Source organism: Myotis davidii, unplaced genomic scaffold (genome assembly GCF_000327345.1).
Source record: "Myotis davidii unplaced genomic scaffold, ASM32734v1 scaffold399, whole genome shotgun sequence".
NCBI classification, from domain to species: domain Eukaryota; kingdom Metazoa; phylum Chordata; class Mammalia; order Chiroptera; family Vespertilionidae; genus Myotis; species Myotis davidii.
The window spans coordinates 366,007-385,697 of NW_006292094.1; the positions used below are offsets into that span (position 1 = coordinate 366,007).

Genomic DNA, 19,691 nt, shown 5'->3' on the forward strand with positions numbered 1-19,691 from the left:
CCTGCCATGAGCACAGCAATGGAGAATGTGGTTAAGCACCACTAACTTACCATCAGCAGGGGCGGAGCCCTGGGACAGGGCTGCAAGTGACAGCAGCTCTGCCTGCGAACTGGTCAATAGGACCTAGTTGGCAGCCAGCAACCCGAGGTTGGTCCTTCAACGAAAACTGGGCCCCAGCCGAAACCGGTTTGGCTCAGTGGATAGAGTGTCGACCTGCAGACTGATAGGTCCCAGGTTTGATTCCGGTCAAGGGCATGTACCTGGGTTGCGGGCATGTCCCCCATGGGGAATGTGCAGGAGGCAGCTGATCGACGTTTTTCTCTCATCGATGTTTCTAGCTCTCTATCTCTCTCCCTTCCTCTCTGTGGAAAATCAATAAAATAAAAGAAAAGAAAAGAAAACTGGGCCCCAGAGGGCTGGTCTGGAAGGAAGGTCTCAGAGGGACCCGCTCTGCTTGGAACTGTCCCTCTGGCCAGGGACGTGTTGTGAACCTTAACTTGGGGACCCCAGACATCCAGTGTTTCACTGTCCAGCCTGTCTTGGATGAACACCCCAGGTTCAAGAATAAGCCGGTGCCTGACCAGATTATAAAGTAAGACCCGCAGCTCGCTGGAAGGCGGGAATGGGAAAGAAATCCCAAGCTGGGCTGGGGGCAAGGATTTCTCCCCAGGGCCCTTCTGGGTCCTTTCTGGTCTTAGCCAGCCTGTTCCCCTTCCTCTTGGGAGGAGAAACACACAACCCCCCTCAATTAGCCAGCTGGGCCCTGCCGCTGAAAAGGCTGAAGCCAGAGGTGAGTGACAGGAATGAGGATGTGGTTCGCCTCAAGGCAGAGCCTCAGTAAGCAGTGATGAGATTCACTGGACTGGACGTGGAACCTGTCGCCAGGTGGATCCCACAGTGTGTGTGTGTGTGTGTGTGTGTGTGTGTGTGTGAGTGTATGTGTGTGAGTGAGTGTGTGTGTGTGTGAGTGTATGTGTGTGAGTGTGTGTATGAGTGTATGTATATATGTGTGTGAGAGTGGGTGTGTGTGTGACTGTGTGTGTGTATATGTGTGTGAGTGTGTGTGTGTGTGTGTGTAATTGTGTGTGTGCATGAGTGGTGAGTGTGTGTGTGTGTGTGTGTGTGTATGTGTGAGTGTGCGTGTGCGAAGGAGGGGTCCAGGGAGGGCGTGCTCAGCTGGGCACTTTCTCCCAAGGGGCCATCTTTCAGCGTGTGCTGGGTTGTATGCTGACAGTGGGCATGTTCAGATTATGGAAAGGGACATCCCAGGGAGTCCCGTGAAGGCAGGTATCAGTCTGTTCAACACTAGATGGCAAGGTCAGTGATGAGCCATGAGGCACGGGCTCTGCTGACCCTGCAGGCCACAAGGCTGCACCCCTTCCAGCTTTCCAGCTCACCCCCTGAGACCCAGGAGCCCAATATAGCACCCCACATGCTTTAGTAAAAGGCCTCCCCTCTGGACCAGTGGGAAACAGGTGCTTGTAGGCAGAAGGGCCCTGCCCTTCACATGGCTGAGCAGGACCTCAGCCTCCTGGTCCCTGCGGTCAGGCACCCATGGGCAGGGACCACAGCTGTACAGCTAGCACTGTGCCCTGCTGGCCCCGATGGCAGGACCTCACTAGAGAGTCGGGAAAAGTGATTTGGGAGGATGGCTGGGATCCCTAAAGAAATCTTTGGAAGATCCCCCTGGGACATTGGCTAGGTGTGTCCAGTCCTTCCCAGCAGTCACAGGAAATGACGACCCAGGCGACTCTGTGCATTCATGCAGGAATTCCAACTCCTGGGGTACCCCAAGGGCTGCCCTGTCCTCATGAAGGCGCAACAGCAGCCTACTCTCTGATCACCTGGCCAGGAAAGCCTGGCTCTAAACATTGCAGCCCGGACTCTGCCAGGCCCGCGCTTGCTGTCAGGGTCCGCACGGGGCAGCTCCGGGCAGCCTCTGTATCAGCGGCCGGCGTGCTGCCGGGAGCCTCAGCCTCTTCCTGTCTTGCAGCTTTTACAAATCCAACTACGTGCAAAGGTTCCACTACTCCCGGCCGGTGCGCAGGGGGACGGTCGACCCCGAGAACGAGTTTGCCGTGAGTACCTGCCCTCCCCCGCAGCAGCCCTGACCATTCCCTGGGCCCCCTTGCCAAGCAGGGCATGCATCTGCCTACCTCCGAATGGGAGGGGATTTGATCCAAAGCCAAGGAAGGAAAGCCAGTAGCATCCACCGACACAGCGACACCATCCCTGGTCCTTCCATTGGGGTTGTTAGTCTTTTCACTTTCAAGATAGGCCTTGGTCCTCAGTGAGATGGCCTTTCAAGCACAGGGCACGGGGGCGTATCCGGAAGGGAGGGTCTTCAGGCTCGGCAGGGGCAGTGAAGCCAAACCCTCCAGGAAACACCAATTATAAGCCACAGAGGTGTGAGTCCCGGCCGTCCCCTGGGTGTTTCCCCAGCTGCGGCCTCCGCATGAGGAGGTGGCTTCAGGGCTCCTCCAGCTCTTGGCCTCGGGCTGTGACTCTTCATATTTGGGGAGTTGCTGCCCCTTTGAGAATTGAGTGCACACGGTGGCCCTTCCCCAGGAAAGGCAGGTGGGTGCACGCAATGTTACCTTAAGGTTCAAACCCTTCAGAAACCCCAGTTAAAACTGACGGGGTCTAAATCCAGGGAAAACTTAAACTTCACGCTGGGAAAGGATTCCTAAGGGGAAGGTGAGAGTGTGTTTCTGGTCTTGCAATGGTTATTCTGGACTCGGGTGGATGGGGGGCCTGCGGGTCTGGAGGGATCCGGGGAAGCGGGTGTGGTACCCAGGTTTCCTAAGTGGTGCTTTCCTTCCCTCGTCACCCCCTGCCCGGCACAGTCCATGTGGATCGAGAGGACCTCCTTCGTGACCGCGTACAAGCTTCCGGGGATCCTGCGCTGGTTTGAGGTGGTCCACATGTCCCAGGTGAGTCCCCAGGCCTTCGGGGTGCACCTCTCCCAGCCCCAGGAGCTTTGGTTTGAAGCCACCTGTGAGTCCTGAAATTCCAGTGCGGGAAGGGACCTGAGGCAGCATCCAAATTAGCTGCTTTGGGAGCTTTCTTAAAGCATCAGGTGGCTTCCTTTCCTCATAAATGAAACCTGATGCAATGCAAGCTGGTGAATGGGGGGCTCCTGTGGTGGATGCAAGGGGAGGTAACCATATCCTCATATCCTCATATCCCTCATATCCTCCTGTCCCAGCAGCCCCTGAGGGTGCATGTGCAGAATCCCATGATGAACCCATTTTACAGCTGGATAAAATGAGGCTCACAGAGAAGAAATCCCACAGAAGCCAGGCTAATTTTTGAACTCCCTTATGCAAATTGCATGTATTTTACTTCTCAATGCACTTTAGGGTCTTCACATCCTCATCTAAGAATCTTTTTGCTCCCACAAAAAGGGGGTCAGAGTGGTGGTGAGGAAACCTGAAATGTAGGCACATATTCAGGATGTCTTATTCATTCTACAAATTTTTGATGCGTACCTAACACAAGCCAGGCACTGTTCTAAGACCTGAAGACTTTGCCACAAAGCTTACATTTTAGTGCAGGAGACAGACTAAAACATCAAAGTCAATATATTCTGTGTCAAATGGTGATAGCCATTATGGAGAAACGTGGAAGAGAGAGATGATGGAGAGATTGCTATTTAAATCAGGTGACCAGAGAAAGCCTGGAGGGAGTCAGGTAGTGGCCCATGCAGATACGAAGAGGAGGACTTTCCAGCAGAGGGAATGGCAGTGCAAAGGCCCTGGGCCAGTGCATGCTTGTGTCTGGGTCAGCACCAGTGAGGGCTGAGGAGGAGGAGGCGGACACCAGATCATGTAGGACTTTACAGGCCATTGCCAGGACTTTGGCTTTCCTACTGAATGACCTGGAACCGTGAGCAGAGGAGGGACGTGATCTGATTGGTATTTTCCAGCTACTTGTATGATCAGCTTTGGGACCACCCAACCCCAGCAGCCCAGTGGCCCTCCGGTCTCCTTTTCACAGGCATAGCCTGGACCTTGGGGGAAATAGAATGATGATCAGCAAACATTCATTGAGGATGTGCTAAACCGTTAGTGGGTTGTTCGAGGTTAGCAAGTAAGGCAGGGTTTGACTTCCACCTCAGGTTCCTGGGCTGGATTCACTCTCTCCTCCTTCCTCAGCGTGCCCCATACCGCCCCATCAATAAGGAGAGCCCTGGAAAGGTAGAAACCATTCGTGCTCTTCCTCGTGGGGCGGACTGACACAGGCGAAGCTTGACGAGTGTCCCAGGCCCTGTGTCAGGCTTTATCGCATTATTCCCCGAATACAAAACCCTGCGAAGTACATACTATTATTAATCCCGTATCTGGAGTGAAGAATGTGAAACTCTCTGCCAATCTGTAGCTGCCACCCCATGGCCCTGCTGTGCCTTTTCCTCCAGGGGCGCTCAGCAGGGTGCCCCCTGTCCTTCAGTGACCCCATGTGACGGTGGGCAACGGAGGGAGCCCTGTGGCACCCCCATTCTTCTCCCCCTGACTTTCTCCTCAAAGCACCTGCCGCCTCCTAACAGACCATCTAATGTGGCTGCATGTTGATTTTAATATCTAGAATATTACATATAATATACCCTATTAGGATCTAAGTGCTACACTAACATAAGTTCCAGGAAGCCAAATTTTGGTCTATTTTGTTCCCTGCCATATTGCTCAATGCAAAGACTAGTCCCAGGCCCATAACTGCTGCTCAAGAATCTTGGTTCAGAAAACCTATACCCATCAATCAATATGCAGACGCCGCCACGTCTGAACTGGGTTCCTTGTCTTACGGACTCAGGAGTCAGGAAAGGATTGGTCAACATTTTTGTTTCGCTCCTTTTATCCTGATGGCTTCTGATGGGAAGGTTTAGGAAAACTTCCAAAACGTTGACCGGAGTGGATTTATCTGTAGCAGCCTCCCGGCTGAGTGACCCCAAATGTCAGCACGTCTCCGACGCCAGCTTCCTGCCTGCTGAGTGAGTGCGTTTCCCTGCATTGGCGTTTGCATTCCCCGAACTGATGTCTTGTCCGCTGTTTCTTCCATGAATCGTCATGACGACAGGACTGTTTGTACAGAGAGGTGTTTTCTGATGGGATTCGAGTGTGGGTTCTGCTTACGGAGGGTTCTTTCTTGCTCTCGGCCCCGCGAACATGCCCCCTTCACAGCAAGCCTTGGCCTGGGGTCAGGAACACAAATGCAACACTGTGGTTAACAAGCTGCATGTTTTTGGACAAACATAGTGTGTCTCGTGGCCTTCGTTTCTATCGTCTGTAAAACGGAGACTGAAAACCTATGGAATGTCAGAGCGGAAAGCCGCCCAGGGGTCATTCAGTCATGAGCTACAAGCTCAAAAACCTTCATGGCCCAGGAGAAAAATGCCAATAGGTGAGATAGTCCCTATTCCAACAGCAGGGGCTGGCGGATGTGGCGGCAGCCCCTCTCCAGCTGAAGTCAGTTTTACAACTAGACCTCCCGTGCCGTCTGCAAGGACCTCGCCAGGCCCAGCCTGGCCTGCAGATCCTGGTTCTTGTCCATCCCACTATTTTACACGGGAGGAAACTGAGGCCAAAGGTGGGACTTGAGCTGCCGAGTGATCAGGGGCAGAAGTAGGATGCAATGGCATTGCCTGCCTCGTGCAGCACCTGGGGTCCTAAGAGGGTCTGATTTAAGAAAGGGATGTGGGTGACACACCTCTGAAGAATGCGAAACACCCCTGATGACAGGGAATTCATGTCCCTTCGTCCTTTGGCTGCTCTCACCTCCCGAAGAGTGTCCCTCTGGTAGTTCAGTCTCCCCTACAGCAGGGGGGGCAAGGTTGCATGCAGTGGCACTGCTCCGAGCACTGCACACTCAGTCACATGGATGTTGGGGGTGAGAAGCCAGAGGCACCGTCACCCTCACTCTGGGCTCCCTAGGCTGTAATGAGGTTGAAGACGGCGGGGGGTTGGTGGGGGGGTGAGATTCAAAAGTCGCTTGAGAAATGGGGCGGAAAGCCAATCAACAGGACTTCCCATGGTTAATAACTCTCCCTCACGTCTTTGCTTTCAGACGCGCCAGGCTATTGTGAGATCGGGGCGCGGCGCTGGGCCCTCCCCGCATGGTGACAGATTTTCCCTGGAGCCCAGTCTGGACGGGGCTTCCACAGCCCCTGCAGGGGTGCAGCCTCGCTGAGCAGGCACATAGCATCCTGCTCCAGCTCACGTGTGTGTGTGTGTGTGTGTGTGTGTGTGTGTGTGTGTGTGTGTGACAGAAAGAGGCAGTGCCAGTGAGAGAACCTGGTCCCAGGGCCGCCTTGCTGCAGACAGCACCATCTTTAAAAATGACAACAAATGAAGAAAGGTGTGGGAGGCTGGGATTTCACCGAGATTTAAGGAAATGGTTTAAAAAGATGTCCCAGATGGCTCTAGAGGTTGGATCTGTCCTTCCCACATGCCCCATGGCCATAATACCTACGGCGACATTTTTTGAAGAATTCTGCTGAGTCAAAGGTCATATTACCTCCCCTAGTCTTTGCTACAGACTCAGGGAGGCACCCCCCCCCCCCCCCCCCCGCCACGGAGTCTCCCTGGTGAGGACCACTGCTGCTCTCTGTCCTCACGCCTACGCAAAGGAGGAGCAGTAGCTACCAGCTATTCTCCGAGCAGGTTTCATCAGCCTTGTTTTACCAATGAGTCCACTAAAGCTCAGAAAGCCTAGGGTCACAGGGTCACACAGCTGGAAAACAGCCAGCAGGGGTGAGGGCTGCACTCAGTGTAGCCTAGGGCGAGCGCACGGGGGCCTGTGGGAGACCCTACCTGCCACCTGTTGTTGTGAGTTGTTTTATTGGAACAACCAGCGCATTAATTTTGCTGTTGCCTGGAGCTGCCTTTTCCTATAGTAACAGAATTGACTGTTTGCGACAGAGAATGTCTGGCTTGCAGATGTCTGGGTCTTTTATGGAAAGGTTTGCAGCCCCTCGCTCAGTTTTTCCCTCCAGATTCCGTGCTCTTGAGAACCCTGACTGTGCAGTTAGCATGTGATGGGTGTCTTGTATATATCGCTTTCTAACGGGTGTTGGAGAGGCGATGAGTGTCATCTTCCCAACTAAACCGAATCCACCTGGGGACAGAGACCAGTTTTAGGACTGACGCTGGGCCAAGCTGGGGCATCAGGCCTCCCGCTGCTCTGGTCTGCCTGCTGACAACTCACACACAGTAGGTACACAAGCAATGCCAGATGGGTTGGATTACAGAGCTGTTCTCCAGGTAATAAGAAGGAAGGGCACATCCAGCCTCTGAAACCCCAGCAAAGGCCTGGGGTCTCCTCACCTCCCCAGGGAAATCCCTTCTTACAACACAGGACGCTGTCTCTCTCCAGACAGCCGACAGCCCAGAGCCACTAATTACAGGGCCTCCGCGGCCCCTCCGGAAGCGTCGCCTCATTTGAATTCCAGCCCCCAGTGAAATCAATACCTACCGGCGAGCTTGTCTTGTTTTTCTTTGTCTTTTTTTGTTTTTTAATTTATTTCATTTTATTATTTATTTCAGAGAGGAAGGGAGAGGGAGAGAGAGATAGAAACATCAGTGATGAGGGAGAATCATTGATCGGCCTCCTGCACGCCCCACACTGGGGATCAAGCCCACAACCCTGGCATGTGCCCTGACCAGGAATAGAGAACCCTGGCCTCCTGGTCCATAGGCCGAGATCTGTTTTTAAAGGCCCTGCTAAGGCCCTCTCTTTCTGCTGATCCCACTTGCAACAGACCACCATCAGCCCCCTGGAGAACGCCATCGAAACCATGTCCACAGCCAATGAGAAGATCCTGATGATGATCAACCAGTACCAGAGTGATGAGAGCCTCCCCATTAACCCGCTGTCCATGCTGCTCAACGGGATCGTGGACCCCGCCGTCATGGGCGGGTTCGCCAAATACGAGAAGGTGAGGACTCTGTTGTCCCGGCCGCCGTGGGGGTCACAGCAGTGGCTGGGGCCTGGGGGGCAGACACAGCTGCATGTCGCTCATCTTACTCTAGCCGTTTGCCCCTAAAGGGACCCCTCAGCCTGGTGGGAACCCATTCACCTCCCAGAGGCTCCACAGCCTCCCTCTCATCTCCCTACACTCAGTGCCGCACTGTGCTGTGGCTGGAAGGGGAAGGGCTCACAGGGCCCCTTCGGCCACTGGTCACATCCAGGTGCCTCAGGCCAGGAAAGGGTTCTGGGAGGACCAGGTGACCGTAAGCCAGGCCACTGAAGTGGAGGAGCCATGAATCCAAGTCCGTGACTGCAAATATCTTCTAAAAGGGAAAGAAATGAAACCCAGAATCTGTGACAATACAGACAGGATGGAAGGTCAATTCCAAAAGGAGAATCACAACTCAGATAGCCAGGCCCAAGGTCCCTCCAGAAATCCCCACACATGGGAGCCACCGATTTTTTTTTTTAGCTTCCTGGTGTCCAGAGCAAAAAGGGCAAAGCCATCAGATATATGAGTCACAGTATTCACTGGGGAAAATACCAACTTCTCAGGAGTGGGACGTAGCTTTCCTGGTAATGAAATGGAATGGAAAGTCCTCACTTGTGTCACACCTTACATTGTAGGAGACACTGGGGGGAAGTGGCCTCCTCCTCCTAGGGGACCTCACAGTGAACTCCCTAGTATCTTTCCATGCCATTCACTGATGTGAGACTAAGAATGCAACACAGTAATTTCATTCAGAGAAATTCCAGTTGCTAACCCGACAGTCCTTCCAGCCACCCTCAGTCCCCCATAGAGTCCCCACTGGCATGCCTTCGCTCAGCCTGGAGGGCTGCTGTGTGTGCCCATGTGTGTGACACCTAGAGGACATGAGCCCGGAGAGAGCTGGGGGTGCCAGGTTCACACACCAGGAGGGAGGTGGTGAGGTGAGCTGCTCTCGAAAGTAAACGTGAGTCAGATCCTTGCAGAGCTTTGTAACTAACCTGGGTGCCCCACCCCCCAGGTTCTGATGCAGTAGGTCTGGGTGGGGCCCAATAATTGGCATCTCTGACAAGTTCCCGGGTGATGGGTGATTTGCTGCTGCTGATCCAGGGACCCCACTTTGAGAACTACTCTCCTGCGGTCTGTGGCCCATTCCCATGAGTGCTGACCTGAGCCTCCAAGAAGGGAAAATAGTGTCGGTCACTATAGGTCTCTGCCCCATCAATACCTGTGGCCTCGCTGCTGGCCCTCTCCCGTGGAATCCTCTGTCGGTGCCGGGGACATGGGTCAAGGGCCCACACCAAGTGAGCAGAAACCCCCAAACTCCCATCTGTCCCCCCCAGGCCTTCTTCACGGAGGACTACACCAGGGACCACCCCGAGGACCTGGACAAGCTGACCCGCCTCAAGGACCTGATCGCGTGGCAGGTAAAGCGGAGCTGACGGGAGCCGCCCTGCCTCTGCCCTCCCAGCCCCTCCCGTATAGGCCTCAGCCAGCCGCTGCCCGGCCTGGCGGCACCTGTCCTCCTGTCCTCTGGCTTTCGGCCCTTCTTCTGACGCTATATCTCACCTGAGCAGGCCCCCTCAGAGCCTGGATTTGGGCCACCGCACCCTGGGGTGCTGCACAGGGACCGGGCGAGGACGTCGTGCTGCCTGTCGCTAAGACTGCTTTATGGGCTCTTGAAGTCAGGGGCAGCTTCTCCCAGCGGGACTGAAATAAAAGCCAGGCCCCCACACCCACCGCCACCTTCCCCCACAGCCCGCACATGGCAATCAGATAAAAGAGGCTCCGCCCCACACCCCCTCCTGAGGCTGACCTAGTCTGTTGCAGATAATGCTCAGATGGACATCCGGTTTGGGGAATAACTGAGGCCTTTGCTTGGTTTTCCGTCAAAGGGCCTTCACTCTGCACAAGCTGCTTAGCCTCCAGAGCCCAGCCAGGGGACTGGGAAGGCGCATCCTCCCACTGCCTGCCCGCCCTGCGGTCCCCTCCCCTCCCCTATGTCCCTTCCGCCTGGCACCTCTACCTGCCTCCACACTCTGCCTCCTCTGACTCTCTTTCTGTTCTCTCTCTCTCTCTCTCTCTCTCTCTCTCTCTCTCTCTCTTTCTCAGAGGTTCTGTGCTTCTGTCCCTCCCCACTCCATCTTTTACCTCCTCTGCACCCCCATCTTACTTCTCTCTGTGCACCCCATCTTACTCCTCTCCACCCCTCATCTTACTCCTTTCTCTTCTTCCTCTCCACATGCTCCCCTCCTTTCTCTCTCTCCTGGGTTTTCTCCCCCTTCTCTCTCCCCGCTAGAGAAGGAACAATCCACCAGACACTCCCCCAACACACACTTTAAAGGACCAGGCTCCTCCAGGCCTGATGCAGCCCCCCCCCGCCCCCACCGCCCACCTCACAACACCTCTGCTCTCAGGGGCCACCCACCCACCACCAGGCACACTGTGGAGGGGGCTGTGCTCTGAGGGCAGGAGCTGGAGGACAGCAAGCCCAGGGTCAGGGGCAGCGGCTGCCAGTCCTCCCTCCCTCCTTACCCATTGCCAGGCAAACAACAGGAGCTATTGTGGCGGGGAGGGGAGGGGAGTGTTTGCTACTCTAGGGAAATCAGGGAGCACGGCGCACTGGGTGCAGCCTCTTTTCTTAAAATGACGATTCCTGATTCAGGTCCTTCTCTGCCTCTGCCGTATGCAAAGTGAGGCTTGGAAAGGGGCGAACCCAGGCGCTGCACAGACGTGCTCCCCGGAACGCATTTGTGTGTCTGGAATTTTCTCTCCATCCTTACCTGTGCCACCTGTGAAACCCAACTCCCCCAAGGCCCCAGCCTTCTTTCCGAGGTCTCATGCCTTTTTCACTCACAACCATATTCCCCCTTTCTCCTCCCCCGCCCCCACCGCATGCAACACGGGAAGCAGGAAGGCCAGGCTTTGATTTGGTTTCCTTCTTCTGATGATTCTGGGTGCCCCAGAGTACTAACATGTCACACTAATCTGTTTGGTTGTTGGGGTCATCCTCAATCCTCATCCCTGCCCGGGGTCTCTCCACCGGGCACCATTTATCACCTGGTAATGGATTCTCAGTGCTGTGTCCACCACCCAAAGCCTGGAGCTCAGACTCACAGCACAGAAGGAAATGTTAGCTAATGGAGAGGCACTACAAAGGAGACTTTGAAAGCATATAGTAGATGGCTTCTAAAAGCCCTTAGCTGGGGGAGGAGGGGGGCGGGCGGAGAAAAGAAAAGAAAAGCTGTTAGCTAGGCCCCTTTCAGCCAGCGCCCCCTAGTGGCCACCCTCTCCCTACCTGGTCCCCACTCACCTGGTCACTATGTTACAGAGACCCAGTCAGCCAGGAAAAGGGGGTTGCCCTGGGCAGTGTACCTCCCATCCAGAGTCCAGCACCCTGACCATGGCACCTACCCTCAGGGGGAAGGCAGCCCTTTTGCATTATCACACACAGCAAAGGAGCTCCTCCAGGCCCATTCATTCCCCTCACTCTTCGTTTATATCATGGAGTCCCTCCTGTGTGCGGGGCCACAGGAACACAGCTGGACCAATCGGGCCTCTACCTCCTAATTAGAGATAATTAGAGACTGTCAGCTCTCGCTGCTCCTGTCTCAGCCTCTCCACCCCTGTGCTCGGCCTCTCGTCCCCTGCGCTTTTCTGGGTCCCAGGTGCCTCCAATCCCTGAGCCCCTCCTGGTTTCCCAAGGGCAGATGGCTCCTTCCGGCCACAGCTCCGTCCCTGCTCCAGGTCAGGACCGTCCTCCATCCTTCCCCTGACACGCTGGGGCAGGTTGGCAGGTCTCTACCTTCACTGAGGCTTCGTTTCCCCTTTGCCTCACTGTTTCGGGGAGACGTGAGAGAGAGAGAGAGAGAGAGGCAGAGACAGAGAGACAGAAATGTCTTTATGTCACCAGTCATGGAAACATGTCCTTTTTTCTCCAAATTAACCTGTATTCTGCCTTTTCACACCCTCGTTCTGCTGCCCCGAGGCCAGGATCCTCTCGGCTACCCCTGCTCACAGTGGCTCTGTGGCCCGGCTGTGGTCTTTACCTCTACCCCTCGGACAGGACCTAGCGTCCTCCCTTGTTGATCAGTGGGAACTTAATTCCCTCACATCCCACATCCGCCATCTCCGCCCTCGTCTCCTCCATCCCTTCTTTAAGTCCCCTGTCTATGGGCATCGCCCAGAACTTCCTGGACGAGGTGTTGAGTCAAAGCAACGGTTTCCTCTCCTCTGGTCCCACACGCCCCCGCCCAGATGCCACTCGGCAGAGACTTTCCAAAGATCCCTTGGAGGGTGGGGGCTCCAGCCCTCCTGTTGGGCATGGCCGCTGCTGCTCTCCCTCCCCGTCCAGAGTCCAGAGCAAACCCCAAGGCTGCAGCTTTCTGTTTCCCAGGGCCCCTGACCCTGTGAGAAGGTCTCGGGGACCGGAACACCCCGGACATACTCTCAGCGGGGCGAGGCCTCCGGCACCCAGCTCACTGGCCACCACTCCTCTCCAGATCCCCTTCCTGGGAGCTGGGATTAAGATCCACGAGAAGCGGGTGTCCGAGAACCTGCGGCCCTTCCACGACCGGATGGAGGAGTGTTTCAAGAACCTGAAAGTGAAGGTGGAGAAGGAGTATGGTGTCCGAGAGATGGTACGGGGGTCTCTGGGGGGAGGGGAGAGGTGGGGATGGGGAGGAGGATGGGACCTGAGGAGAAGGACCCGAGGGCCCCGATGCCTGAGCTGAGGATTCAAGGGAACCTCCCTGTGAACTTGACCCCTCAGAAGTCACCCCCAGACAAACACCACTTACAAAGTGGGAACTGAAGGGGCTGTGCTAGTCTTAAAAGCTACACGGATGAAGCACCTACTATGTGCCTTGTCTGATCTAAGCATGGGACATGTGGTAGGTCACGCAGTCCTCACTGTGTGTCTGTGAGGCAGGAGTGATTTAACCCCATTCCCTTCTGGAGGGTCAGGGGTGGTAGTGACTTGCCAGAGGCTGCCTAGCGCGTGAGGGCAGGTCAGAATTCACGCCTGGCTCCACTGGGCTCCAAAGCCAGTGCTTCCGGCCACTCATGAGCTCCATGGACTAAAGAGGCCATTGGCCTGGTACTCACAGGAGCACCTTCATCCTCTTCCCCAGAAGGTGGGGTCATCAAACGTCAGCCCAGATGGGAAAGCTGAGGCCCAGACGGGCAGTGAGTGACCGGAGGGGCGCCGAGGGTTCTCGGGTCTCCTGTCTCCTGGTGCCATAGTGGCTCCATGAGTCAGGGCAGTGCTGATGCTGTCAGAGCAGGTCAGCTTTCTCAGGTCAAGGGTGACGTCCACAGACTCCCCTCCCACATCCGGACCAGCCATAGGGTGAGGTCTGGGGAGGTCCCAAGCACACTGCCTACCTGCCGGCCCCTGGATGCAGGCGGCCTCCAGGAAAGCTCACCTGAGCCCAAGTGGCCTGAGTTTTTATTGCCCTTTTGTTACACAGACATGACTGGGTGAATCATTGGTCACAGGATTGGAATCCATCTCCAGCCCCCATCCCTCCAGGGACTCTGGCTCCAGCCCTATCATCACATCCTTGGTCTTTCTGGCCTGGCCTGCCCCTTCCAGAATCTTCTCATTAGCATAAAGGGCCACCATAAATAACAAAGACACTCCTGTCACTGGGGAAATTGCAAGGACTTAGAGTCACCTCCCCTGAGCCCTGGCCAATTCCTTATCCAGCCAGCCCCTCAGCCCCACCAGCCAGGGAGTTGTTCCGCCCCACTCTACCACCCAGCTCCCCGCCCAGCTGGAGGATGGGCGGGGGGGGGGGGGGGGAGGGGGGGCAGGTACCCCAGCTCCCAGCGACCTGTGGGCCAGGCTTTAACCGTCCCTTCTCCCCCGCAGCCTGACTTTGAGGACAGGCGAGTGGGCCGCCCCCGGTCCATGCTGCGCTCCTACCGGCAGATGTCCATCATCTCCATGGCGTCCATGAACTCTGACTGCAGCACCCCCAGCAAGACCACCTCCGAGAGGTCAGTGCCTGCCCCAGATGGCACCCTGGGCCCCCCTGAGCCCTGGACCAGCCCCCACCATGCTCCTGCCCCAGCGCTGCCCTTCCTCCACCTTCCTGCTCTTCCCTCCAAAAGCCTTCCCCACCCTGTGAGGCTGCCATCCTACGGCCTCCATCAAAGGGGCATTAGAGGCCCGAGAGGCAAGGGGGCTGTTCCTGAAGGTCCTGCAGGACCCACCTGCCCACAACCCACAGAGCGACCCACAGAGCCCGCCTGGGTCTGGAATCGTCTCCCAACTCCCCACCACGGAGGCCCCGCCTGCACTCCCCATAGCTCTGCCAGGCCCCTCCCCTCCACCGTCCTGGCCTTAGGCTCATCAGGCCCTACTCAGCGACTCTGATGACAGACACTGTGAACCCAGCGCTCTCCACGGGCCAAAGGTGTGCTGAGGGGTCCTCAGACCTCATCGCCGTCTCTCACAAGGTTACCACCAACACCCTGTTTCCTGAAAAGGAAATAATGGCTCAGAGAGGCTGAGTGATTTGCCCAAAGTCCTTCAGCTAAAACGTGGCAGTGCCTGAATTTGAATCCAGACCCCTATCTCCCATCGATTTCCTCTTCTCACCACCAGACTCGCTTTGTATTTTGAAAGTTTGCCACTTAGGCAAGTGGCTCCCCAAGCTCTGCCAGGTCAGCTGTCTCCCTCCCGGCCTGTGGCGACAGCCCAGTCAGCCTGGGTCCCTGGGAGGCGGTTCCGCGGGGGCTCTAAAGGCAGTGGCCACGCTGTCCCTCTCGCCCTTCAGCTTCGACCTGGAACTGCCGCCCCCCAGGGCGCAGAAAGCGGAGCCGGTGGAGCCCATCTCCCCGCCGGGGAGCACGCTGCCCGAGGTCAAGCTGCGCAGGTCCAAGAAGCGGGCCAAGCGGAGCAGCGTGGTGTTTGCCGACGAGAAGGCAGCGGCTGAGTCGGACCTCAAGAGGGTGAGCGTCGAGGCAGGCTGCCTGAGCACCACCATAGCAAACCTACTGTGCGCCGGCACTGTCCCCGGGGCTCCCAGACACAGCCCCACTCAAGCCTCACTTTTGCCGTGAGGTGGGTGTTACGCAGGCGGCGTCTGAGGACAGGGAGGTGAAGCGCTGGCCGGTGCCATGCAGCCTGGACACAGCGGAGCCGGGATTTGAACCCAGGCCGCCGGGCTCCGGCCTGGGTGTCTTTTCTGCCATCACAAGCAGCTCTGTGAGGCCGGGAGAAGTGCCTGCTTCACCCACTGAAGGGAGAGCGGCCCTCCTGTGCTGGGCCCGGTGTTTCTACCTCTCCTGCCCTCTGGCCCCTGGCTCCGGGCTGCTCTAACTGCTGACCCCGCTGGGTTCCTCCAGGGCAGCGGGAGCCCAGCCAGAGGTGGCTCCTGCCTGCAGAGGTGGCAATAAGATTCCTGTGTTTCACAGTTCCAGGTGGAGTCATTCACATGGTAGTCTAAATCAGTGGTTCTCAACCTGTGAGTCGCGACCCCTTTGGGGGTCAAACGACGCTTTCACAGGGGTCGCCTAAGACCATTGGAAAACACATATATAATTACATATTATTTTTGTGATTAATCACTATGCTTTAATTATATTCAATCTGTAACAATGAAAATACATCCTGCCTATCAGATATTGACATTTCGATTCATAACAGTAGCAACATTACAGTTATGAAGTAGCAACGAAAATAATTTTATGGTTGGGGGTCACCACAACATGAGGAACTGTATTAAAGGGTCGTGGCATTAGGAAGGTTGAGAACCACTGGTCTAAATGAATGCCACACGCCACCCCCACCCCCGCCTGGGAGCTGTATAGTGTGCAGCCTGTGCGTATGTACCACACGCGGGCACGGGATGATGCAACACAGAATAAATGAACCTGGAGCGGGGCCACAGAAGCCTGGCCGAGCCCTTGTCACTAACTTTCCAGCCCAGAGCTGCCTCATGCTGAGTGCCTGTGGTATGTGTGCGTGTGTGTGTGTTCAGCTCTCCAGGAAGCACGAGTTCATGAGTGACACCAACCTCTCGGAGCATGCGGCCGTCCCCCCCAGGGCCTCCGTCCTCTCTCAGATGAGTTTTGCCAGCCAGTCCATGCCCATCATCCCAGGTATGCACCCTGCCACCACCAGCGCGGGCGTGTGGAGAAGGTCCGGGCCACCGGCCTGGGGGTGGAGGATGGGTGTCTACACAGCAAAATGGGCCCTGCGCCCTGTCCTCTGAGCTGCTCCCCACCCTGCAAGCTCCACCAGGTGCCGGGGCGGAGGCCGGCGGTCACCGGGCTCAGGGTTCCCTGGGAAAGCGTTCATTGCACCCGGTGGCCCTGCTTTCTCAGCGAGCCGGGCCTCCCCAGGCACCAGCAGCGGGTCCTTGAGCCCCGTGTTGTCTGTGGGGACCTGGAACTCACCCCCGCCTCTTGCAGGTGACGAGTGTTTGATGCGCGGATGCTGCGTGCCTCCCCGGCACCCATTCACTGTCCGGCGAGGTTAGCAGCACCTAGACGACCCTTTCATTCATAGAGGGGACCCTGAGGCCCTAGCTGGTCACGTGGCATGCCTAAGAGCACGCCCTCTGGCACGCAGCAGTCTCTAGCATCGGCCACTCTATGCCAGGCTGCCTGTGCCAGGGGCTAGGGCAGAGAGGAGCAGGACAGGCCGGTGCTGCCCCCAGACACGGCAGGGCAGGGGGGCCTCGGCCAAGACGCCTGCTGTTCCCCAGTGCCGACCGGTGCCCGGCGCTGTGCTCACTGCTTCTCCCACTATTTCATTTCCGCCTCCGCGCCCACCTGAGGAGTGCCTGGTGCCAGTAGCCCCACCATGAGGATGAGGAAACGGAGGCACTGAGAACGCCACGCCCCTGCCTGTCACGGGCTAGTCATGCGGAGGCCGGGTTCACACTCAGGCCTGTGCCCTGGGGCCGCCCCACCACTGCCCCCGACCCGCAGGAGAGCCCTACAAGGAGGGGTCTGCCTGGGCACCAGCCCTGGGCCGCACAGCACTCTGGGAGGCTGTGCTCTCACCCCCATTTGGCTGATGCCAAAGCCGAGGGTCAGAAGGTAGCTGATTGCTCTGGCCTGCGTGACTCTGAGCAGGTGTCACACCGGCTGTCCCCATTGGCCCTGCCTCCGGGAAAGGAGAAAGCCAGGCTCCCGGTGTTGGAAGGGGAAGGGCATGTCCCTGAGGAAGTCGGCGGCATATCCCCGCGGCCAGCCCCCCGCGGCCAGCCCAGAGGCCCTGGGAGTAGGGTTCGTGGGCCCGGAGGCAGGCCCTTCTCTGTCCAGGGGCTGGGCAGCCTCACGCAGAGGACACGGCCGCCGCCCCTGCCCAGCTGAGACCTGTCCTCCCCTGATTCTGTGCCCTGCCTGCCCCCCACCTGCCACCCGTCACCCGCCTGCCCCTGGGCCGTGCCCCCCACCTGCCACTCACTCCTGCTCTCCCTCTCCCTCTCCCTCCAGCCTTCACTCTCTCGGTGGCCGCTGTGCCCGGGACAGAGGATGGCAGCCGGTCCCCCCGCCTCAGCCAGACCTTCCTCCCTTTCTCGGAAGGCGACAAGCATGACAAGAAGACGCTCAAACGGAAGAAAGTGAACCAGTTCTTCAAGACGATGGTGCGGACCCAGACGGTGGAAGCCGGGATGCAGGCGGGAGGGAAGAGGCAACAGAGAGGAGAAATGGTGTGTGCGTGTGTGAGTGTGAGTGTGTGCGTGTGTGTGTATGTGTACGTGTGTGTGTGCATGTCTGTGTGTGAGAATGAGTGTGTATCTGTGCGTGTGTATGAGTATCAGTGTGTGTGTGAGAATGAGTGTGTATCTGTGCGTGTGTATGAGTATCAGTGTGTGTGTGAGAATGAGTGTGTATCTGTGCGTGTGTATGAGTATCAGTGTGTGTGTGAGAATGAGTGTGTATGTGTGCGTGTGTATGAGTATGAGTGTGTGTGTGAGAATGAGTGTGTGTGTGCGCATGTGATTGTGTGTGTGCATGTGTATGTGCGCGCATGTGTGTGTGTGAGAATGAGTGTGTATGTGTGCGTGTGTATGAGTGTGTGTGTGTGTGAGAATGTGTATGTGTGCGTGTGTGTGTGAGTGTGCGCGTGTGTGTGCATGTGTGTGTGTGTGTATGTGTGCGTGTATATGAGTGTGTGTGTGTGTGTGAGAGTGAGTGTGTATGTGTGCGTGTGTGTGTGTGTGTGTGTGCGTGCACATGTGTGGTCACCGGGAGGCAGGGTCAGGCTCCAAGGGCCCTGGTCACTCCTCTGAGCAGCACTGACCCCAGCGGGGCTGCGGGTTGTGCCCAGGGGTGTGCAGGCCCCAGGTCTCGGAACCCACACTGTCCTTCGCCCAGACTGCCCTTGGGTGTGCCCGTCAGGCCCCATCAGGCAGCTGGCTTTGGAAGAGTCTGAGGGAAGTTTCCTATTCAACTTACATTACAAAATCCTAGTCATTAGAATTTCGTTTCCGAGCCCCAACTATTCAAGTGCATCTGCGGCCGTTCCTCAGCGGCCTTCCCTCGGGATACAGAAGGAGCCACTGGCACTTTAAACGGGAGCTCTGCTTCTGTAACAGCGTCAAGTTCACTGCGTGCAGCGAGCAGGCCCCTGCCAACCCCCTGCCCTCTCCCTGGGGGTCACAGCTCCCACCAGCTCTCTGTCCGTGAAGTAGCGAAGCCTGTGCTCTCACCGCTGTGTGGCCACACTCAGGGCCGGGGCCACGCTCACTGGGCTCTGGGCAGGGGTCTGCTTAGGGGCCCTCAGGATGGGGTGCCCGTGAGATCCCATCTTGGGGGTGCTGTTCCTTCTCCCACACAGCTGGCCAGCAAGTCTTCCGAGGACGGCAAGCAGACCCATGACCTGCCTCCTGACCTGTGAAACGTGCCTGCCCGCCCAGGACTGAGCTCGGGCCAGAGAGGAGCTTCCAGAAGAAGCGAGCTCAGGACACGGATGTCTCAGGAGCAGGGAGACCTCCGATGGGCCTTCACTCGGACGGAGGGAGCGGCTGACCCGGCCCAGAGCTTCTGGTGACAGACACCGGCTCGGGGTGGGGAGGGGGGTGAGGACACCACGGGTCCGGCTGCCTCTCCGTTCCGCCCTCCAGCATCCCAGGCACATCCTTCCACAGCCTGGCTCGCCGGTGCAGGAGCCCTGGTCCTGGCTCATTTCTAAGCCCGCGTCCTTCATAGAAAAGCCTTTTAAATACGCTTTTATTTTATTTTTGGTTAACAGTTTTGTACTTGACATTTTTAATGACAACACCCAGTCTTTTTTCCAGCTGATCGTCTCCAAAGTGTTGCTATTTCTTTCTGGCAATAAAAGTGGTTCCATTGCGTACTTCTGAATCTGGCTGAATCCCTGAGCCCAGCACGGCCGTGGCTCCCGGAGGCCAGGGGAGGCGGGAAGGCCGGGGCCTGCCGCCATGTGAAGGGGCCTGGCCCCAGCCCATCCTAGAGGCAAAGTTGCCCACCTCGTTCCCGCCACCCCGGGCATCTTCTCCGTGCCTCCGGACCTGAGGCGCTGAATGCTGGGTACAGGGACACCAGAATAGTCTTCCAGAATCTTCCTCGTGGGGTCTGCACCGTGGAGAGTTTCATGTGCCTTTCTCCCTTCTGGACAGAGATGGCAACACCATCCAACCAAATGCATGAGCTTTAGGGAAAGGGGGCTGAGGTCCTCTGGACGGAGGGCCCTGCCTTTGGGTCCATCACCAGGTCAGAAGTAGTGGCTTTTCTTGCAGGGACCCTGAGGTGAGGC

At 57.0% G+C, this 19,691-nt stretch overlaps 1 protein-coding gene across 2 annotated transcripts in view; it reads left to right on the forward strand.

The window, feature by feature from the left end:
• DOCK2 (dedicator of cytokinesis 2) overlaps window positions 1-19,271 on the forward strand; it is a 365,121-nt gene extending 345,850 nt beyond the window's left edge. The window contains exons 42-53 of one of the 2 annotated variants that reach the window (XM_015565082.1): window positions 511-592; window positions 1,994-2,078; window positions 2,847-2,933; window positions 7,754-7,930; window positions 9,292-9,375; window positions 12,451-12,588; window positions 13,824-13,951; window positions 14,734-14,908; window positions 15,940-16,060; window positions 16,373-16,435; window positions 17,405-17,556; window positions 18,753-19,271. In XM_015565082.1, the coding sequence (XP_015420568.1) occupies window positions 511-592; window positions 1,994-2,078; window positions 2,847-2,933; window positions 7,754-7,930; window positions 9,292-9,375; window positions 12,451-12,588; window positions 13,824-13,951; window positions 14,734-14,908; window positions 15,940-16,060; window positions 16,373-16,435; window positions 17,405-17,556; window positions 18,753-18,812 (1,352 nt within the window). In that variant the 3' untranslated portion in view covers window positions 18,813-19,271. The remainder of the gene's footprint in view (window positions 1-510; window positions 593-1,993; window positions 2,079-2,846; window positions 2,934-7,753; window positions 7,931-9,291; window positions 9,376-12,450; window positions 12,589-13,823; window positions 13,952-14,733; window positions 14,909-15,939; window positions 16,061-16,372; window positions 16,436-17,404; window positions 17,557-18,752) is intronic. The other variant, XM_006765379.2, reaches the window with a different exon arrangement.
• Window positions 19,272-19,691: the final 420 nt, after the last annotated feature.